General features: G+C 33.9%; 1 protein-coding gene and 1 long non-coding RNA gene across 3 annotated transcripts; both read left to right on the top strand.

Annotated features, from left to right (window-relative positions):
• The first annotated feature begins 3,053 nt into the window (after positions 1–3,053).
• Positions 3,054–5,829, top strand: LOC116133376. Its single transcript, XR_004128533.1, has 5 exons — positions 3,054–3,665; positions 4,238–4,291; positions 4,939–5,040; positions 5,521–5,601; positions 5,704–5,829. It is a non-coding gene; the product is annotated as an uncharacterized LOC116133376 (long non-coding RNA).
• Positions 5,830–5,894: 65 nt separating this feature from the next.
• Positions 5,895–18,047, top strand: LOC116133389 (probable disease resistance protein At4g27220). Of its 2 annotated transcripts, none has more exons than XM_031419091.1 (4): positions 5,895–9,034; positions 9,281–10,093; positions 11,629–11,773; positions 18,010–18,047. In XM_031419091.1, exons 1-3 carry the CDS (start codon positions 6,566–6,568, stop codon positions 11,707–11,709), a joined length of 3,363 nt encoding a protein of 1,120 aa, XP_031274951.1. In that variant the 5' UTR covers positions 5,895–6,565; the 3' UTR covers positions 11,710–11,773; positions 18,010–18,047. The 2 variants fall into 2 exon arrangements, with proteins under 2 accessions (XP_031274951.1, XP_031274950.1); XM_031419090.1 differs by lacking the exon at positions 18,010–18,047 and adding an exon at positions 12,134–12,374.
• Positions 18,048–22,676: the final 4,629 nt, after the last annotated feature.

The raw sequence follows: 22,676 nt of genomic DNA, 5'->3' as shown, positions 1-22,676 counted from the left end.
TAGAGTGTTTCCAAGCATGGTCGGTTCTCAAAGACATCAAGGCATTACGGGGCTTTTAGGGTTGACAAGCTATTATCGAAAATTTGTGAAGAGTTATAGGGCAAGAGCAAGACCACTAATTGATCTCCTCCGCAAGAATGCATTCCGCTGGACTGAATCAAGACAGTTAGCCTTTGAGCACCTCAAGCAACTCATGACTTCCCTTCCCGTCCTCGCGATGCCAGACTTCTCAAAAACTTTTATCATTGAGACCGACGCTTCGGACCATAGTTTGGGGGCTGCTTTAATGCAAGAAGGCCGACCTTTGGCATTCATAAGTCAAGGATTATCTCCCAAGTCCAGATTGAAGTCAGTTTATGAAAGGGAACTTATGGCAATAGTTTTGGCAGTTCAGAAATGGAAACATTACTTGTTCAGGCGACATTTCATTATTTGGACTGATCAGAAGAGCTTTCATTATCTCAATGATTAGAGGTTGCAAAGGGAACAGCAACAAAAGTGGATTATCAAGCTCCTGGGTTTGGATTTCGAGATTCACTACAAGTCGGGCCTTGAAAATAAAGCTGCTGATGCTCTATCCAAATGAGAATGCCTTGTTGAGTATAATGCAATCTCCACTTGTTGCTTTGGAAATCAACAAGAGTGCGAAGAAGCTATTCAGAAAGATGTAAAACTTCGGAAGATTTGTCAAGAATTGATCATTGACCTCATGAGTCATCCGCACTTCCGACTGGCGGGGAACCAATTATTTTATGATGATAGAATAGTCCTTCCACGATCCTGTTCTTAAGTAAAGCTCCTTCTCCAAGAATTTCATTCTTCATCAATGGGGGACCACTCTAGGTTTTACCACACTTATAAGAGGCTGTCTCAGGTAGTCTACTATGAGGGAATGAAGAGGGATATTCAACTGTTTGTTTGAGATTGTCCTATCTACCAACAAAACAAGAATGATTATCTCAAGCCTGCAGGATTGCTACAGTTGTTGCCTATTCCGTCTAAAGTATGGGAGGATGTCTCCATGGACTTCATAGTGGGTCTCCCAAGGGCCCATCAAGTCAACACCATCCTAGTGGTGATAGATCGTTTTACCAAATACAGTCATTTCATTGCTCTATGCCATCCTTTTTCAGCCAAAGATGTGGTCACCCTTTTTCTCACTGAGGTAGTTAAACTACATCGATTTCCCCGAACCATTGTATCTGATCGGGACAACCTATTTATGAGCGGGTTTTGAGGAGAATTATTTAAATTGTCAGGTACCAAGCTCCACATGAGTACAGCTTACCATCTTCAATCTGACACCCAAACTGAGGTCGCCAATCGATGTCTCGAGACGTACTTAAGGTGCTTCGTGAGTGATCAGCCCAAACAATGGCCTCAGTGGCTTGCTTGGGTCGAGTATTGGTTCAACACCACCTACAATAGATCAATGACGATGACTCCATTCAAGGCACTCTACGGCAGGGATCCACATACCCTACTCAAGTATTCTGAACATAGCTCAGTAGTGGACGCCATGGATGAACTCCTATCTGAACAAAACTTGATATTGGAAGAGTTAAAAGGTAATCTAGAAAGGGCTCAAAACGCAATGAAAATGTGCGTAGATGGTAAACGACGGGAACTCCTATTGGAGATCAGGGATTTGGTTGAGGTTGCGACCATACAGGCTAAAGTCTTTAGTATGGAGGCCTAATGAAAAGCTTAGCCCTCGGTTTTATGGTCCCTATGAAGTCATTGAGAAGATTGGATTAGTAGCTTACAGATTGAAGCTCCCACCTATAGCCAGAATTCATGATTTTTTTCATGTATCACAACTGAAAAAAGTCTCTTCCCACCTCATCTTGGCGTTGCCTCTTCTGGAGTTCCTTGATGGCGATATGGTACTTAACGTGGAACCCAAACAAGCCCTAATGAAACGTCGGTTACTAAATGGTAATTATGAGGTGCTAATCAAATGGAAGAATATTCCCGCTTGCGATAACACATGGGAGGACTGTGCATCCATATGCCGTCAGTTTCCTTCCTTCCACCTTGAGGACAAGGTGGCACTCCTTAGGGAGGGTATTGATGGACCTACAATCACCAAGTGGTATAAATTCAAAGCTAAAAAGGGCAAAGTAGGGAATCAAGTTGCGAGACAGGTGGCCAAGGATCAACATGAAGGACAGCAAGGGAATCAAGTTGTGGGACAGATGGCCAATAATCAACATGAAGGACAGCAAGGGAATCAAGCTGTGGGACAAATGGCCAATAATCAACATGAAGGACTGCAAGACAGGTGGCCAGGAATTAATATGAAGGACAGGTAGTCTAACAAGTGGCCTGGGAGATTTTGGAGATCTGAAGAATCAACATGAAGAATGGGTGGCTTGACAAGTGGCCTGGGTAGTTGTTAGGAATTGTGAATAAAAGGCTAAGACGTGTGTGTATGGTGATATTCTTAATATTTGGGAAAAATGAGTCTGGAAGGTACTGGCCCTTGAAGTTCAATCTACTCTTTCTTATTTCTGCATTGTTCTTTTTGTACTGAATACTTTTTATGAGTATATTAATCCAAGTTGTCTTTTTCTTCTGTTAATTGATTGGTTTGATTATTACTTCTTGTTATTTGTGGATGGAAACCTTGTGTACTGTTGGAATTACGACTGTTTTATTGCTTTTATTTTGTGTTGAGAGTGACAAGATCAAAGGTACTCATCAACGAATTGTACAACTGAGTCATACAAACTAATAAAAAATAAATAACAGAGTAGTCATTTTACATAAATTTTGTACAATTTTTGTTATGACTAGTTGTAAGCAAAATATTATTGAAATAACAATCATCCCATGGGCTAGGGCGAAGCTAGGAAATATCATTTGTTGGGGGTGGGTAAATTCTAATGAACGAGGACTGAGGAGGGTTAAGTGAAAAATTAAATTCAGGAAATTGGGCGAGCTAAAATAGCATTCAAACATTGTAAGGGGCTGAAAAAAATCATTATATTAAAGGGATGAAATTTGAAATTTCACAGATATACAGTTCTTTCTCAGCGTATGAGATTTGATCGAAAACAGGCTGAAGAGAAGACGAAATCAACAGGTGCTATATGTTTGAGTCCAAAAAATATTTTAGTTTTGGTGAAGAGAAGACTGTTGGTGTTATCATGTGAAGAAGATGAGGGGAAAAGAGAAAATAATGAACTGAGATGAGAGGCCAAACTAAAGAGGTCTTCTCTAAAAAAGAGGTCCTTTTTCATCTCCACCTGATTTCTTTGGCCTCTTAAATTCAGCCAAGTTGTGGGAAACATGGAGGGTCATTATCCTCAAAAGCAAAGAGAAAGTGATTCTAAGCATCAGATGAAAAAGGAGCTAAAAGATGAGTATAAGTTTTGTCTTATAATGCTCTCATAACCATGCCAAATTAAATATCTTTCACAGTTTATTTATACCAACCGTCAAAATTTCATAAGAAACTCTCAAGCGACACGTTTAATCTTCTTTTTCATTCGATTGTGGTGGGTCATTCCTTTTTATCCTGAGGTGGGACTTGATTACAACTTACAGGTTTTCATTCATCTTTATTATTAACTCAATTTTATATGATAGAGATTTCGCAAGGATTAAAGTTACAAGGCGAATTTCATTTGCAGGCTAAAATCGATCGATCAACCCATTCGGTATGTTATTTTAACTTTAATAATTAGTTACCCTACAATAATTATGTAATGAATCTCTTTTTGGTTAAATGTTAATGGAATGATCTGGCAAGTTATCTATGTTCTTCATTAATCTGTACATATGCTGATAGTTGATAGAGATTTTACAAAAATGTGAAGATCTAAATCTACTATGTCAGGTGAATTTTGAGGATAAAAATTTTCCAATTATACTTTTTTATCTGTATTATGAACTCTAATTTTATGTGATAGAGATTTTGCAAAGATCAATATGTTCAGCATGATATTTTAACTTCAATAATTATGTAATGAATCTCTTTTTGGTTTTACATTAACGGAACAATTTGGCAAGTTATTTATGTCCATAATCTGTATATATGCTCATAGGTAATAGAGATTTTGCAAATATATGAAGATCATTTCGAGGATATAATATTCCCATTTCTGCTTATGAATGACATCAATTAGAAAATTGATTAATTATTTGTCAAATACTTAATGTTGTCAATGTTTATCTTCTGATTTTACCTCTAACAACCTCTTACTTTGATCAATATATGTGTAAGGGATAGTCAGGTGGAATTCTCATCAGCAGCATTCCTGGATATGTTCTGTTGACACACAAGGTATGAAAAACTAATTTTTATGCTTTAGATTGATTCTTCAGTAATGTCGTTCTGGTGTAGCTTAGCAACTATATATATATGTCACTGTGTATAGCACATCTTATCTGAATATGTATACATCTAACATTCATATAAAATGGAGTCAAAAGATTGCTTGAAAAACAGGGCCATACTTTTAAACCCACCTCTGAAACCAATAGTTGAATCAAGTGCACCCAAGAAATTACATTAAAACTTTTTAAGATCAAGGATGTGCCACAATTATGATGTTCTAGTTGTACCAATTACACAAATTATAATTAAAGGATGCGAATTTGTATCTTTGATCTATCAGAGTTTGGACTAAAATGTGTTCTCTTACTTGATTATGAAGCTTGGCTTTGCAAATTTTGACTCAAGCTCGTAAGTGATATCTACAGCTGAGGTGAATTTACAGAATATATAGCACCATCCTATTTTGTCTTTGAACTTTGTAATTTATATTATTTTTGTTAGTAAGAGGAGAAGACGAAATTTGGTACTATTATATTTTGAATTATGGTATTAAAGTATATTGACTATATTAAGTTTCTGTTTGATTAATATTCTGGCATCCAAATTGACTAAGAATCATTGATGAATTTTATCTTGTTATTTTTCCTTTGCAGGATGTTGCTATTCTGTCAAAATGGAGTGTCATTTGCTTCATATATCAGTGAGAGATAGTCAAGTGAAGTTCTATAGAGATTCAAAGATAAATGCTTCCAAAGGTAAATAAAGAGAGCCCATAACGTTTTTACTTCTCTCATCATGAAGTTATTAGTTGTGAAAAAGTTACGTGTATTCACTCATTTCATATATGCCATATGAAGATCTAAATCTCTAAAATTTATGATCATCCACTTTCAATATTTTAATTAAATTATTTGTTTACAATTCTAAATAAAAGATTAAAAAAAAAATGCATATATTGAATGATGATTAGTAAATATCAGCAGTGATAACATTATGTGGTATTTCAATTTTACTTTAAATTATCTCTCTCAGGAAGTGGCTTGACTTGCCAAATTGATGATAACATAAAGTTTACCATTGTTTTTAAGGCAATTAAACAATACTAGACCTGTCTAAAATTGTAGAGCAAGGGCTTACTGTCTACATATAACAATGCTTTATAACTTTCTTCTTTGAACATTAATTTGCTTGTAACTAATGCTCATCCGTTTCCTTTCTTGTCTTACTTTTTGCAGCTGAGGGCCAGGTCAAGCTAGGTGCTTGAAGCCGCTTGTTTTATTCAAAGCCTGTAATTTCACCATTACTTAAAGAGCAAGGTGTTCAAAATTTCTCCTCATTCTTGCTCGATCATTTTTTTTTTTTTTTTTTTTTTTTTTTTTTTGATATCATAATATCACCAACTTTTGATATCATATCAGATGGAACTAGTGACACCTGATGTGAAAACTATTTTATCGAAGATTGGAGGAAACATGATCGGTTAACCAACCGCCATGGCCATTATCTATTCAATTTCAACCCCATTGTCAAAGATTTTATGGAAGTATCAAAATTGGAATTCATGCATGATCGTGTCAACAAGATGTTGAATGTGCACAGAATACTGAGATGATTGAGAAAGATGTGCAAACTGGCTAAAGATGTAAGCCAAGTTGTGAATGATATTCAGAAGTTAAGAAGAAATAGAAGGAAGAAGACAATTCTTGGTGGGTGGTGTCCTAAATGGATTTGCGATATCGGTTGAGTAGAAGAAGAAGAGAAAAGAAGCATTATGTCCAATCTACGGGAAAGTGCAAATTGACAAAGTCTCCTATCCTACCACGTTCCCAGGATAAATTTTCACCCCTAAAGAATTTCAGCTTTTCAAGTCCACGGAACCTGTTTTTTATCAGATTATTGAGGCACTAAAAGATGATGATCCATATCATTGGATTGTATGGGATGGGCGGAGCCGGTAAGACAACTTTGGCAAAAGCGGTGGGTAGAAAGTCAAAGATGAGGAATATTGATGAGTTTTGATCATTGTTGTGTCCCAAGCTTCGAACTTTAAAAGTATTCAAAGTGACCTTGCAAATCTTTGGGTATGAAATTGGAGAGGAAGCGAAGAAGCAAGCAAAGCGTTTGTACTTGAGATTTATGGAGACTAAAAAGAAGATCCTCATAATCTTAGTGATGTTGGAAAAACTTTGACTTGAAATCTAAATAGGACTTCCTTTTGGCAATGATCTCAAGGGATGCAAAATCCTTCTAACTACTCGTAGAAAAAACGTATGTATTGGTATGAGATGTCAACAACGGATTCTTTTGAATGAATTGGATGAAGGTGAAGGGTTGTCTTTACTTAAAAAGCATGCAGGTATAGATGATGAATTCCATCCCTTGAATGATGTAGCAATTAAAGTTGCTAAAGAGTGCAAGGGTTTGCCATTAGCAATTGTAACTATTGGAAGTGCTTTAAAAGAAAAAGGTATTGATGAATGGAAACTTGTATTTGAGAAATTAAAAAAGTCAAAACTTGTGGATATGTGTAAGGACATTGATGTGGATGAGGATGTCTATGCTATTCTCAAGGTCAGTTATGATTATTTGGAGGGTAAAGAAACCAAGTTATGTTTCTTGTTATGTTCGCTATTTCCTGAAGATTATGAAATTCCTTTGGAGGAATTGGCTAAATGTGGAATGGGGCTAGGTTTATTTTCATATGCTGACTCAATTGAACAAGCAAGGAGTCAATTGCGAGTGATAGTTAATAAACTCAAAGCTTCTTGTTTGTTGATAGATGCTAGTGATGAAGAACTTGTGAAAATGCATGATGTGGTTCGTGATGTTGCATTGGGAATTGCATCTATAGGAGAGAATTCGTTCATGGTTAAAGCTGGCTTAGGATTGACTGAATGGCCAAAGGAGGAAAAACACCTTGAACAATACACAGCAATCTCCTTAATGGCCAACAAACTACTTGTGCTTCCTGATCATGTGGTATGTCCAAAGCTTGAAACTTTTTTATTGTCTCGGCAATACTGTCATTACCGTGATTACAATATTGAAGTTTCAAACCATTTTTTTCAAGAGATGAAAGCATTAAAAAATTTAACTCTAAGTTATGTGAACTTGTCATTAAAATCACTTACATTCTTGACAAATCTCATATTTCTAGAGTTGATTGATTGCAATTTGAGAGACATCTCTTCCCTCAAACATCTTATTAGACTTGAGATTCTTAGTTTAAGAAATTCATTATTTGATGAATTCCCAAAGGAACTAGGGGCACTTACTGAATTAAGATTGTTGGATTTGCGTACCTTTTGTCAGTTAAAAAAACTTTCTTCCAATGTCATACAGAGATTTTCTCAGCTAGAAGAGTTATATGTCGGTGACTGCTTTGATAAATGGGAAGATGAAAGGACAAGAGTGAAAGGAAGCAATGCTAGTCTTTCTGAGTTCAAATCTCTATCCAAATTGGTCGTTCTATTTTTGGAAACAAATACTAAATGCCTTCCAAAAGACTTTGGCTTTGTCTGTAACAAATTGCTAAGGTATGACATAAGTGTAAACACTTATACAGATTGTCATGTATCAGAATCAAGGAAAAAAGCTTTAACAATCAAAGATATTGAAGCACCCTCACTGATTACATTTAAAGCTTTGTCTCCTACCCTCGAATATCTCTGTTTGAAAGAAGTGACAGGCTGTGAAAATATCCTCCCAAGCATTGACAAAGGGGGATTAAATAAGTTGAATTCACTTGTGCTTGAAGATTGTAAAGATTTGAAATGCATCATAGATACCTTCCAAATGCAAGTGCCAAATCCTACCTTCTCTAATTTGGTGAAATTATCTCTTACAAGGTTAAATCTTCTCAGAGAAATATGTTGTGGTCCATGTGGAAAGCTTCAGAGTCTTACAAATTTAAAAGTGAGAGAGTGCAAAAGTTTGACTTGTCTCTTCACTTTGTCACTTGCTCGAAGTTTGGTGCAATTGAAATCACTAGAATTAAGTGATTGTGAGAGTTTGAAGCATTTGTTCATGAGAGAGGAAGTTGATAATGACAGGGGAAAGGAAATATTATCAGAATCTAATCATGTCGCAATTGTGCTCCCAAATTTAGAAAAGTTAAGCATTGAAAAATTACCACAATTGAGGTGTATATGGAAGGGGCCGACCTATCATGTAAACCTTAAAAATCTCATAGATGTTAAAGTGAGAGAATGCAAAAGCTTAACTTATCTATTCACTTTGTCACATGTTCGGAGTTTAGTACAGTTGAAATCACTCGAAGTGCATGGTTGTGAGAACTTAGAGCATCTAGTCATAACAGAAGAGGTTGATAATGACGAGGGAGAGGACATGCGGTCAAAATATGATCATTACATCCAATATACTTTCTTGTCAAATTTAGAATCTCTCCAAATAAATTCATGCGAAAGATTGGAATATATTTTTCCGATCTCTGTTGCACGAGTTCTTGTACAACTTCAGATGCTTACCATAGAAAATGCCCCTCAGCTAAAGCAAGTCTTTTTTGGGGATCATGGAAGAGAAGAAGGAGATGGAAAAGAAATTGCAGTCATCGAGTTCGCTCAGTTAAAAGTACTAAAACTTTATGGACTTGCAAACATCATTAGATTCTGCCCAGAAAATTATCATTCAATTTGGCCAGCTTTGGAAGATTTCAAGATGGATCGGTGTTCCTATTTGAGTACATCTTTCATTGCTGAAGTTGTAGCTAAAGTGCGAAACCAAGAAGAGGTATTTTGTTAATCTTTTTTTTTTCTAAGTGAAAATGTCAAGTTTATCTTATACTGATTGCCTTTTTATTTAATTATATTTTGACTTTTTGTTAAAAACTAATAGATTATTGAGAATTTGTCCTGTTGTCAGTCCTAATAAAAATAACAGTACCTTAACTTTTAAATAAATCTGGCATGACTTGTTTCTTTGTTATTACTATTTCATTTTCCTCTTAATAAAATTATCGCCATTTGTTTTATCCAGAAATTGCGAATTCTGTGCATTGGAAGTTGCAATCAGTTATGTGACATAGTTCTATCTGGGTTGAAAGATGGCTTCTTCAAAAATTTGGAAGAATTAAGTATATACAGTAACGGAGTAAATGTGGTTTTTCAACTGCAAGGTCTTGTCACTGATAGACAGCATATTTTATCACTCCCAAATTTGAAGACACTGAGGTTGTACTATTGGCAAGAACTAGAAGGTTTATGTAAGAGTCCAGCACATCTTTTAAGCCTGGAGAATCTTATCACTTTAGATCTTGACCACTGCAATAGGCTGAGAAATATCTTCACACCTTCTCTTGCTAGAAATTTGTTGCGGTTACAAACTCTATATGTCTATGATTGTGAAGAATTGAAGGAAATCATTGCTGAAGACGATGAAGAGGATCAATCTGTACTGAAGGATAATCTCCAACCTCTGTTCTTTCAAAATCTCTTGGAAATCATTGTTGTAAGGTGCCCCAAATTAAGACGTTTATTTCCTGTCACCATGGCCCAAGGTCTTCAAGAGCTGGAAAAGATATTTGTATTTGATAACTCTCAATTTGAAGAAGTATTTGGACATGAAAATGTAGCTGGCATCATGGACCACAAAAGAATCGTGTTGCGGCAACTTAATTGGTTATCACTGAAGGCATTGCCAAGCCTTACCAACTTCTGCCAAGAGGGTTATCACTTCATATTTCCATCTATGAGTTCAAAGTTGGGTTCGGTATTGATAGTTAAAGATTGTCCCAAGATAGCTACAAGATTTTCCTTGGGTGAGGATAAATCTGTGCATGCTGAGGCTAAGGTACTTACAAATTTTCAAATCATCCACTCAGTAAATGTTGACATATGTTGTTGTTAACCATCATATTTAAAGAATTTGGGGTCAAAATTTTGCTGATTCTTCTTATTAGTAATGGAGTTGGCCCAAAATTTTAATTTCATTTNTTGGCCAGCTTTGGAAGATTTCAAGATGGATCGGTGTTCCTATTTGAGTACATCTTTCATTGCTGAAGTTGTAGCTAAAGTGCGAAACCAAGAAGAGGTATTTTGTTAATCTTTTTTTTTTCTAAGTGAAAATGTCAAGTTTATCTTATACTGATTGCCTTTTTATTTAATTATATTTTGACTTTTTGTTAAAAACTAATAGATTATTGAGAATTTGTCCTGTTGTCAGTCCTAATAAAAATAACAGTACCTTAACTTTTAAATAAATCTGGCATGACTTGTTTCTTTGTTATTACTATTTCATTTTCCTCTTAATAAAATTATCGCCATTTGTTTTATCCAGAAATTGCGAATTCTGTGCATTGGAAGTTGCAATCAGTTATGTGACATAGTTCTCTCTGGGTTGAAAGATGGCTTCTTCAAAAATTTGGAAGACTTAAGTATATACAGTTACGGAGTAAATGTGGTTTTTCAACTGCAAGGTCTTGTCACTGATAGACAGCATATTTTATCACTCCCAAATTTGAAGACACTGAGGTTGTACTATTGGCAAGAACTAGAAGGTTTATGTAAGAGTCCAGCACATCTTTTAAGCCTGGAGAATCTTATCACTTTAGATCTTGACCACTGCAATAGGCTGAGAAATATCTTCACACCTTCTCTTGCTAGAAATTTGTTGCGGTTACAAACTCTATATGTCTATGATTGTGAAGAATTGAAGGAAATCATTGCTGAAGACGATGAAGAGGATCAATCTGTACTGAAGGATAATCTCCAACCTCTGTTCTTTCAAAATCTCCTGGAAATCATTGTTGTAAGGTGCCCCAAATTAAGACGTTTATTTCCTGTCACCATGGCCCGAGGTCTTCAAGAGCTGGAAAAGATATTTGTATTTGATAACTCTCAATTTGAAGAAGTATTTGGACATGGAAATGTAGCTGGCATCTTGGACCACAAAAGAATCGTGTTGCGGCAACTTAATTGGTTATCACTGAAGGCATTGCCAAGCCTTACCAACTTCTGCCCAGAGGGTTATCACTTCATATTTCCATCTATGAGTTCAAAGTTCGGGTCAGTATTGATAGTTAAAGATTGTCCCAAGATAGCTACAAGATTTTCTTTGGGTGAGGATAAATCTGTGCATGCCGAGGCTAAGGTACTTACAAATTTTCAAATCCTCCACTCAGTAAATGTTGACATATGTTGTTGTTAACCATCATATTTAAAGAATTTGGGGTCAAAATTTTGCTGATTCTTCTTATTAGTAATGGAGTTGGCCCAAAATTTTAATTTCATTTCTTTTTTCTTCATATTTGCTGCTTGTTTTTTGAAATGCCCCAAAACACTTATTATTACATTCGCATTTTATGCTTCCATTAATTGGTTCTGTAGGCAAGGAAATTACGTAAGCCTTACATCGAGATCGAATGCTATTCTGATCAAATACGACAAAGATTACCGCCATATGTATAAAAGGATGAGAAAGGTTATCACCCAACAGGAGGAAACTTGAAACATGCTCATGACTGCTTACCAGGTAATTTGACTCTATTTAATTTGATATTTTCTGTCTTCTTTTAGCTTTTAAATTTGGTAGTTCATCCTAAAGCACTTTATTGTATAATCAAACAAGAACACTCCTCTGAATATATATTAGCTGCACAAAAATTATCATACAACTGTCTCTGCTAGTGGGAATACCCGAAGTAAACATATCTTCAAAATTTAAAACTACGATAAAGAATAGTTATTACAGTTGAATGTGTTTATAATGCCATAATTAACAAGAGGCTTTGGGTTCTGTATATGGGCAGGCTTCTGTATAAACCTTGCTCAAACAATCACACATAAGTCAACTAATTATTCTATTGATTGAATTTTTTAATTTATTTTACAGTCAAACTCCACTGAATCCAAAGAAGAATTTTGGTCTGTTTGTTTGAGGGGAAGTAGAGAAAGCACTACGAAAAATCCAACTCTCTTCAATTTGATATTCTTGCCGCTACATCTAAACAATATTGCTCAATTTCATTTGTTATGTTTTTTATTTTTAATTCTTCTGTCGGCCACAAGAAAACCTCTTATGTTAAGCATTGAACCTTTTTTTAAGTGAGGCTGATGAGTTGATATTTGCATGCGCATATATATATATTTGAAAGTGATTCTCTCACTTCTTTTTTCACCTTTTGTTATTGTGTTGATGTGGCATTGATTTATGCTTATGTGGAGTCAAAGTTTTTAAACTTTAGTCAGAGGCAATTTAGAAGAAAGAAAGGGACAGTTCTGTAATTTTCCTTTTGGGATATTTGTTGTGCCTTATCTCGACACTTTTATTTTAGTCTCTGGATTGTTCTCTCTTGGTTACAAAGAGAGAAAGTTGTTGAAGGAATCATCAAGATGGAGCTTTGGCATTCCTAGGATGAGATCAACGATGGTGATGAGATTTCTTTGTAACTGATTTTATTCCTTTTCTTCTTGTATAAATTTCTGATTAATTCTATGTATTTGTATGTGAGAGGTGTGAGACACATGGGAGCAATCTAGGGTGGTTTACAGAGGGGAGTTGTCACTGGGTTCTTGGTGTAAAACTGACTTACAAACTCTGTAAGGTTTCTCTTCATAGTGTATGTTTTCTACTGCCCTGAAGAGTGGATGTAGGTAATCAATCTGATTACCGAACCACTATAAATCTATGTGTATGCTCTTTATTGTTTATGCTCTTATTTTCTTTATATCTCTATCTTGCTGTGAATGTTTTGGTTACTTTAGAACTTAGGTTTTCTAAATTGGACAATCTCTAAGTTTAATAAGTGGTATCAAAGTCACGTTAGGTCTGGAATTAGAGATTGTTCGAATTTGGGTTTGTCTAGGGTTAGATCTAAATTTGGTTACTGTTCTTGATTTAGGGTTTATTCTAGGTCTTGAATTTTTTTGGGGTTTTCGCATCTCCTGGTAACTGAGGAAGTAGTAAACCTAGATATGTCTAAGTTCGAAATAGAGAAGTTCACAAGTGATAATGATTATGGGTTGTGGAAGATGAAAATGAGGGTTGTCTTAGTTAAGGATGGGTTATCAACTACCTTAGAGGCTAAGGATAGCTTACCAGAATCTTTAACTGAAAAAGAGAAGAAAGATCTTTTAGATAAGGCTCACAATACCTTAATTTTAAGATTAGGAGACAAAGTTTTGAGAGAGGTAAAGAAAATGACCACACCAGCAGGGGTTTAGGAAAAACTAGACTCCTTATATCTATCTAAGTCTTCCCCTAATAGATTAGTTTTAAAACAGAAATTCTTTGGTTTTAAGATGGATGAGGGAAAGTCATTAGGTGATAATATGAATGACTTTATGAAATTAGTGCAAGACTTAGAAGGTCTGAGTGTTAAAGTAGAAGATGGGGACTAAGCTGTTATCCTCATAAACTCCCTACCCAAAATGTACTCTAACTTTGTTGATACCCTAAAATATGGTAGGCAAACCCTTAAACTAGATGAGGTTGTGGTTGCAATTACTACAAAAGATGTTGAGTTTAAGAAAGAAGGTAAACTAGATGGTGAGGGGTTATATGTGAGAGGAAGATCTGAAAAGAAAGGTCATAAGAAAGGGAGTTTTAGGGGTAGATCAAAGTCTAAGTCAAAATTTGTTAGAAAATGCTTCCATTGTCATAAGGAAGGTCATTTTAAGAGGGACTGTCCTGATAGGAAGAAAAAATCAGGGGAAAAAGATGCTAGTGGGAGTGTAGATGTAGCTTCTGATGGGTATGAGAGTTCTGATGTGTTGCTAGCCTCAGAAAATGAAATTGATGCTGAATGGATACTTGATTCTGGTTGTTCTTTCCACATGACTCCAAATAGGAGTTTTCTGTCAAACTTTAGAAAACTAGAGTTTGGAAAAGTTTTGATGGGCAACAATGCAATTTGTAAAGTCTTAGGAATAGGAGATGTAAGGCTGAATTTGCATGATGGTAGTTCAAAATGGCTCACAGATGTTAGATACATACCAGAGCTGAAAAGAAATTTAATTTCTCTAGGAAGTCTAGATTCAATTGGCTATAGCTATAAGGCTCAAGGTGGAGTCCTTAAAGTTATTAAAGGATCCTTAGTTGTAATGAAGGGTGAGAAGAAGAATGGGTTGTATGTTCTAAACGGTTCAACCATCACTAGAACAGTAGTTGTATCTTTATCTCAGAAGTCCGATAGGACAACTTTATGGCATAGAAGGTTAAAGCATGTTAGTGAAAAAGGACTAGTTGAGTTGAGTAAGCAAAAGGTTCTAGGAGGGGATAAAGTAGAGAAGCTAGATTTATGTGATCATTGCATCTATGGGAAGATGAGCACAATTAGATTCAGTGTGGGAAAACACTGTTCTAAAGCTAATCTTTTCCCACACTGAATCTAAAGCTATCTTAGATTATATCCATTCTGATGTGTGGGGGCCAACTAAATATCCATTTTTGGAAGGTTGTAAGTATTTCATTAGCATCATAGATGATTACTCTAGGAGAGTATGGATCTATTTCTTGAAAAATAAGGGAGAAGCTTTTGGTAAGTTCAGGGAATGGAAAGTTATGATTGAGAGCCAGACAGGAAAGAAAATTAAGAACTTGAGAACTGATAACGGTTTAGAATTCATAAATGAAGAGTTTGATAAACTGTGTAAGGATAGTGGAATCTTAAGACATAGGATAGTTAGATATACTCCACAACAAAATGGGTTAGCTGAAAGGATGAATAGGACTATATTGGAGAAGGTTAGAAGCTTGTTGTCTTGTGCCAAACTTCCTACTAAGTTCTTGGCTGAAGCTGCTCATACAGCAATGTTTCTTATCAATAGAATTCCTTCCTCAGCTATAGAGTTTAAAACACCCATTGAGAGATGGACAGGACATCCAGCTGATTATGGTAGCTTGAGAGTTTTTGGTTGCACTATCCTTGTGCATGACAAATCTGATAAGTTGCAACTTAGAGCCATTAGATGTATTTTCATAGGTTATCCTGATGGAGTAAAAGGGTATAAGTGTTGGGATGTTGCTAGGAAAAGATGCATAATCAGTAAGGATGTCAGATTTAATAAAGAAGAATTGAGTGGCTTGAATGAAAAGACTAATAAGATGAATTATGAAATAATTAGGTTTGAAATGAATGGAGAAGCTCCTTCTGACAATTCTGGCAATCTGCAACCAGAATATCAGTAAGGAGATTTATAAACTCAAGAGGAAGAATATGTGTTAGAGGAGAATGAAAATGATTCAGTTTATGATGAAGAAACTGAATTGGAGAATTACTAGTTAGCTAGAGATAGGCAAATGAGAGAAATTAGGTTGCCTAGGAGGTTTTCACAAGTTGACATGGTTGCCTTTGCATTTCAAGTTGCTGAAGAAATAGAAGATGAACCTAAAACTATTAGGGAAGCTATGGAAAACAGAGAATCTAAGCAGTGGAGGTTAGCTATGCAAGAGGAATATGAATCTTTGATGAAGAATAAGACTTGGGTTCTTATTAGGAAACCTGAAGGGAGTAGAGTTGTTAATTGCAAATGGGTTTTCAAAAGGAAGGAATGAATTCCAGGGATAGAAGCTCCTAGATTTAAAGCTAGGTTGGTTGCTAAGCGCTTTACACAAGTTGAAATGGTAGATTATACTGAAATTTTTTCACCTGTGGTAAGGCACACTACCATTAGGGTTCTACTGTCCTTAGTAGCTCAATTTGAACTTGAATTAGGGCAACTTGATGTCACAACAGCATTATTGAATGGTGATCTGGAAGAAAAGATCCTAATGGAGCAATCTGAAATGTTTGAAAAAGGTGCAAGAAATCAGGTATGTTTGTTAAAGAAGTCCTTGTATGAACTAAAACAGTCTCCTAGGCAATGGTATAAAAAATTTGACAGTTTCATGATCCTTTTTGGTTTCAAAAGAAGTAAGTTTGATAGCTGCCTTTATTTCAAATGTTTATATGACGATTGCTATCTTTACTTAGCACTTTATGTTGATGACATGTTGTTGACTTGTAAAGATGTTGATAAAATTGCTAAGGTAGAAATGAACAAACAGTTTGAAATGAAAGATTTGGGGCAAGCTAAGAAAATCCTAGGAATGAACATAGAGAGAGATAGAAAAACAGGGAGGATTATTCTATCTCAAAAGGAGTATGCTGAGAAAGTTATTAGAAGGTTTAATATGCTTAATTGTAAACCTGTCAAAACACCAATGAGGCAACATATTAAATTAAGCTTGAATCAGTGTCCTAGTTCAGAGGATGAGAGAAAGGAAATTATTAATATCCCTTATGCTAATGCAATAGGAAGTCTAATGTACCTTATGGTCTGTACAAGACCTGATTTAGCCTTTGCAGTAAGCTATGTTAGCATATTCATGAGTAATCTTGGAAAACCTCATTGGGAAGCAGTGAAATGAATCCTAAGGTATATTAGGGGAACAATGTCAACAGGAATTGTGTATAGTAAAGAGAAAAACTTGCTGGATTTCATTGTGGGGTGTGTAGATGCTAATTATGCTGGAAATCCTGATAATAGGAAATCCATGACAAGCTTTATTTTCTCTTTATGGAATAATTTGGTTTGTTGGAAAGCTAATTTGCAAGCTATTATGACTCTATCAACTACAAAAGCTGAGTATTTGGCGATTATAGATGCTGTCAAGGAAGCATTTTGGCTCAAGGGAATGCTTAGTGAGCTGGGATTTAATCAGGCTCAAGTTCCAATCAAGAGTGATAGCCAAAGTGCTATATTCCTATGCAAAAACCAAACCTTTCATGAAAGGTCCAAACACATTGATGTGAAGATGCACTTCATCAGAGATATGATTGAAGAAAAGATTATTAAGGTGGAGAAAATTCTTGGGAAAGAGAATCCAATAGATATGTTTACCAAAGTTGTTACTTTGGATAAACTAATGCTCTTCAAGAGCCTGCTCCAGATTGAGTAAGAATGAAGGAAATTTCCAGGGTAGTAGGGGATGAAGAAATCAGATGCCAAGGTGGAGATTTGTGCTGATGTGGCATTGATTTATGCTTATGTGGAGTCAAAGTTTTTAAACTTTGGTCAGAGGCAATTTAGAAGAAAGAAATGGACAATTCTGTAATTTTCCTTTTGGGATATTTGTTGTGCCTTATCTCGACACTTTTATTTTGCTCTCTGGATTGTTCTCTCTTGGTTACAAAGAAAGAAAGTTGTTGAGGGAATCATCAAGGTGGAGCTTTGGTATTCGCAAGATGAGATCAACGATGGTGATGAGATTTCTTTGTAACTGATTTTATTCCTTTTCTTCTTATATAAATTTCTGATTAATTCTATGTATTTGTATGTGAGAGGTGTGAGACACATGGGAGCAATCTAGGGTGGTTTATTGAGGGGAGTTGTCACTAGGTTCTTGGTGTAAAACTGACTCACAAACTCTATAAGGTTTCTCTTCATAGTGTATGTTTTCTGTTGCCCTGAAGAGTGGCTGTAGGTAATTAATCTGATTACCAAACCACAATAAATCTGTGTGTATGCTCTTATTTTCTTTATATCTCTATTTTGCTGTGAATGTTTTGGTTACTTTAGAACTAAGGTTTTCTAAATTGGAAAATCTCTAAGTTCAACAGTTTTCAATTTGAGTTATGATTCTTGCAGTTTGATTGGTTATGAAATTTATTTCCTAAATATTTGCTTTGGAAAGTATGATTTTTAATTTGTGAACAACATGCTTTTTGAATGTTTGATTTATCGATGGCATGTCGTATGTATTGTGAATGGCAACTCTTGGAACAGGACATGTTGTTCGCCCTAGAGAATCATATAGCCGTGTTTACAAAGCCAACGATAGTCGTTGAATACTCACAGGTTAAGAGATGTCTCGGTAGCTAGCAAATTCACATTGCTATGGAATTCTAGCACTAGAGTCTTCTTTTTTTTTTATTTCCAAAAATTTAACTACCCCAAAAGAGGTTTGTTGAAAAATGCTACACCCACAACCTTTTTCACAAACTTCTTTTCACAACCCTAACGTGACAGCTCGTAATTGGTCAGTTCGTAATGAGTCTCATCTAGGTCTCACTTGATAAGTTGCGATTAATCCATTGCAAATTGTCACATAAGGGTTATGAGAAGGGGTTGTAGATATAACATTACTCTATTATGATGAGATAAACAACCCAAAGGACTTATGGGCTCTTAAGGACTTCTTAATGCCTTTTTTTATAATCAATGTTTCTACTTCTCTTTGAAAACCTGTTTAAAGTAGAGTTTTAAAATAATTACCAGGTCATAGAATAAAGATGTTTATGACATTAAAATGACTTTCTTGAAAAAATTATTTATCTTACTAACTTTTCATTAGTTCTTTTTCTTCCCCTTTTTCTCCTGAAGAAATTCAAAAGGAAATAAAGATTAAAGAAAGTTCTTATAAATGTACACAATAGATCTACATGCAAAGAGAAAGAGATTTATGAGTTTCTAAAAAAATACTGAAAAGCGTCGTTTAGATTGCGTTCGAAATTTTTTTTACAAGATAACTGCTTTTATATAGGCAAATATACAAGCATAGCAGAAGGCTGAGATTTTCATTGAAGATCTAACAATAGAAAAATTTAGAATTATGAGTCTATTATATATTTCAGATTCATTTTTTATTGGAATAATAATTGATATAAGGATAACTTGAATATAATTGGGTTACAAACCCTTGTATATATTTAGTTCATTTTACTAGTATTCAATGTATATGGAAGCATGTTGTATGTAATCCTTGATGAATGTTAAAGACAAGCTTTAGCTCACGAATTATTCTAATTGGTTCTTTTTAACTCTTTGGGACAAAAAAATTCTTGCATCAATCTGTTACACTTGTCAAATGTTATCCCAATCTATCATTTTGAAATCTTTTTTGATGCACTGTTGACATTCTTTTAAATATATTTATGGATAATTTATTCAATAGACCTAAGATATGATATTTGTAGTTACTTCTTTATTGAAAAATCATTGTTGAACTTGTATGATTTGTTTTAAGCTTAAATTTGTAACATAATTTAGGTTTAATAGAAAAATGTAATACTTTTTTGTAAATTTCTATACAAGCTCTACTGAATCAAAGAAGTAAAACACATTCATATTAAGCTATATTGGTAATTGGATGTTGATTTCAGTTTGGGCTTTTTATGAATTGTGGCCCTTATGATGTTTACCTAAATATTTGTGTTAAGGAAACCTATTGGGCCAACGGTTGATTATTTATTTTCAACTTATGTTTTACATTCATTATTTTAAAAAATACAAAATAAATTAATTCAATTGTATCTTAATCTAATTGTTGTTGATCAAGAGTTAAAAAAAAAAACAAAAAACAAAAAAAAAATTCATTTTCATATTATATATATTTTATTGACCCTCCTTTAAATTCTTCTATTTTTCTAAATTTTATAAAATCTTCAAAAAATTTCCTTTCAAAGAAGATTGCTGATTAAAAATATGGATATATGTATTTTAAAAAGCCATTAAACAAAATAATCTATTTCTAATAAATTTGCATGGATATTTATCTAATTGGCTTAACTGTGAGTCATTATCACAAATCACTAGACAACTAATTGGCTTTAAAACTCTTAAGGTTCAGTGTAAGTATAGTTAGCCCCACAGGTTATTACAAGTAACAGTACAAGCCCAAATGTTATAATATACTAACAATTTCACTTAAAAAAAAAAAAAAAAAAAAACTATTTTGTTACATCAAATATGTTATCTAACCCATAAAATCAGGTAAAAAGACAAAAAAAAAAAAAAATCATCATTTTAGTTTGTGATAATAATTAAATAAGAAAAACAATAATAAAATTATAGAATATAAAAGATATCTTAAAATATAATCTTCATTAAAGAAAATAATAATTATTTTTTCAACAAAAATCAAACGATCAAAAGAAAATATATTTCTATCATACCATCTTTTGAATGATATGATAGTGAAAGAGCAAATGAAGAAATAAAAGCTTCTCTCAATTTCAATTAATAAATTTCTTTGATTAGACTTGAAAGCTCCATAAAGATTTGATTTATGTGCACAATTTCTGAGGAATCGATGGTGGACTATTATGAAGTTGATTAAAGGATTCTCGACTCAATTCGTATAGAATGTTTGTTAAAAAATATTTTTTTGACGGTGTTGACAGCTAAGTATAGTGATTTAGACTACATTGAAAAGCTCCGAAATTGACAGTGCTTCCAAGGAAATTTAGGAGATGTACTATTACTAACTTATATAATTTAACTTCATTATTATATTATTTTTTTTTAAGTCATGAATTATCCAAGTTTATTTGAGTAAAGGATGTTCGGTGACTTTACATATTTAAAGTTCATTTAAGATAATATTTATAACAAAGAGTTGTGATATATATATAAACTCTCTTAGAGTGAAACCAGAAATATTTTTTGGTAAAGTTAAATGTTTTTTTTTAAATATACATAAAAAGTAGAGCTGGGCAAAAAGTCTGGGCCCTTGGGAGGATTGGTCCTTGTAGGACCGATCTCGAGATCGGTGAAGGCCTTTGAGAGGGGTGATCGAGCCCAGGTTAGTCCCTCCGTTACTAGGCTCGGGCTCGATTAATATCATAATACGCTTACCAAACAACCAAAACCCCCCTATAAATCACCCCTAATAAATTACAAAACCCAACTTACATAATTATTATCACCCCAAACATATAAAAAAAAAAATAAGGGGTTAAATGGATATTTCCAGGCTTGGGCTTAGGATAGGTCCAAGCCCTTAGAAAAGTGACGGGCCCAAGACCGATCCCAACTAATTTGGGCCCAATCCTTGAGGGCCCGGACTTGAGACCGCCCGAGCCTAGCGTTGCCCACCTCTAATAAAAAGTTCACCCAATTCATTGATACATTGAAAATGTATTCAAAAGAAAATATGTGTTTAATATAATAAGTTTTATCATTTGAAAATGTATATTTTACTTTAAGTAATAAGAGAAGTGAAAATAGTGCTTACATGATAAATTGAACTTATTTTAACCTTGTGGAAGACTAAAATAAATTTATTTTTAACTAAGAAATTTGAACGAAGGAAAAGAAATGTGAGTGATTTCTAATAATAATGTCTTTTTTTTTCCTATAAATTATATATTGGAGGTTTAATATTTTTTTTGCACAAAAGTGTTTAAGGAGTTATTGGATCGATATTATTTGATAAGATTAGGAGATTTTTTTTTTTTTTTATGAATTTAAGTTATATCATTTGATAAATCATGATTTTAAAATAATAAAATATTTTAAATATTATTTGTTTTTTCTCAAAAATCTCATCGGACTGTAATTTGGGTGGGTTTGTATTTGCTTTTGCCCATAAAAGACTAAAGCTACGTAGACAGACTCTTACGTAGAAATTGATGTAATATATTTTTTATCATCACGTAATTTATTTATATTAATTGAATTTATTTGACATACATATTTATCCATTCACTTTGTATTAAATCAATTTGTAAGGAAAAAAAAAATTCTAAAAAAGGATTGTATATTCAATATTAATAAAAATAAAATGGGAGTTTAAAGAGTCAAGGCATGTGGGGGTAATTCACTTTCTAGTTTCTAGTTTCCATCAAATCAATTTGTATGGAAAAAGAAAATGTAGAGGATCATGTGCAGCTTGACTTGACCAAGACAATTTACAATCTCCTACAGCTGGCCACTACTCCTTTCCTTTCCCTATGGCTGCTGGCCCCTCCTGCCTAACTCCATTTGATAGCAACACCAAACTCCCACCTCTATTTTTTTACCACAATAATTTAATTAATTAATAAATAACTAAAAACGTTATTAATATTATTATCGGCCTTCCTATATAATAGTTTAATATTTTAAATATTCGATTTTCATAAAGTAGTACTGTAGTATGTACCTTCTTATTAGGGGTACCTTTAAGAGATTTATATTAAATAATTAATTTTTGAGGTTTCAATTGAAAAATAACATCTTTGTAAAAGTGTCACAGGAAATAGTCCTGTTTTTCAATTCACATAAAAAAGGGGCTACTTAAATAATTTTCCTATTTTAATATATTTTGAAGAAGCTTTTAATATTTAAACCAATGGCTTAAAGGGATTTGTATTACTTTCGAGTGTTATATATACATTATTTTTTTTTGGTAAATGTAATAATTGCTTCTCCGACGACTCAAACATAAGACTTATGAGTATAGCTAACTCCAATAATTAAAAGATTTGTCATTCGACCATAAAGAGAGACACCTTAAACATATGTGTCATTTAATAAAATAGGTTAAGTTTTGGAAAGAGAAGTAATTATTTTTCATATTGTGAAAATGGGGATGAAAATTTTGGCATGTTAAATATTCATATTTAAAACAATGTTTTAGAAGCATTTTGAGATTCTAATCAGAGTCAAGGATTGTTAGTTAGTTTGTTTAT

This window comes from Pistacia vera, unplaced genomic scaffold (genome assembly GCF_008641045.1).
Source record: "Pistacia vera cultivar Batoury unplaced genomic scaffold, PisVer_v2 Contig269, whole genome shotgun sequence".
Lineage (NCBI taxonomy): Eukaryota > Viridiplantae > Streptophyta > Magnoliopsida > Sapindales > Anacardiaceae > Pistacia > Pistacia vera.
This window is presented reverse-complemented; position numbering and strand designations above follow the sequence as displayed.

Bases quoted from the DNA above. Each gene is read 5' to 3' on its own strand.
- LOC116133389 (XM_031419091.1), top strand. From the start codon at position 6,566: ATGAGATGTCAACAACGGATTCTTTTGAATGAATTGGATGAAGGTGAA. The intron at 9,035-9,280 runs GTATTTTGTTAA...TGTTTTATCCAG, and splicing joins AAGTGCGAAACCAAGAAGAG to AAATTGCGAATTCTGTGCAT. The intron at 10,094-11,628 runs GTACTTACAAAT...TTGGTTCTGTAG, and splicing joins CTGTGCATGCTGAGGCTAAG to GCAAGGAAATTACGTAAGCC.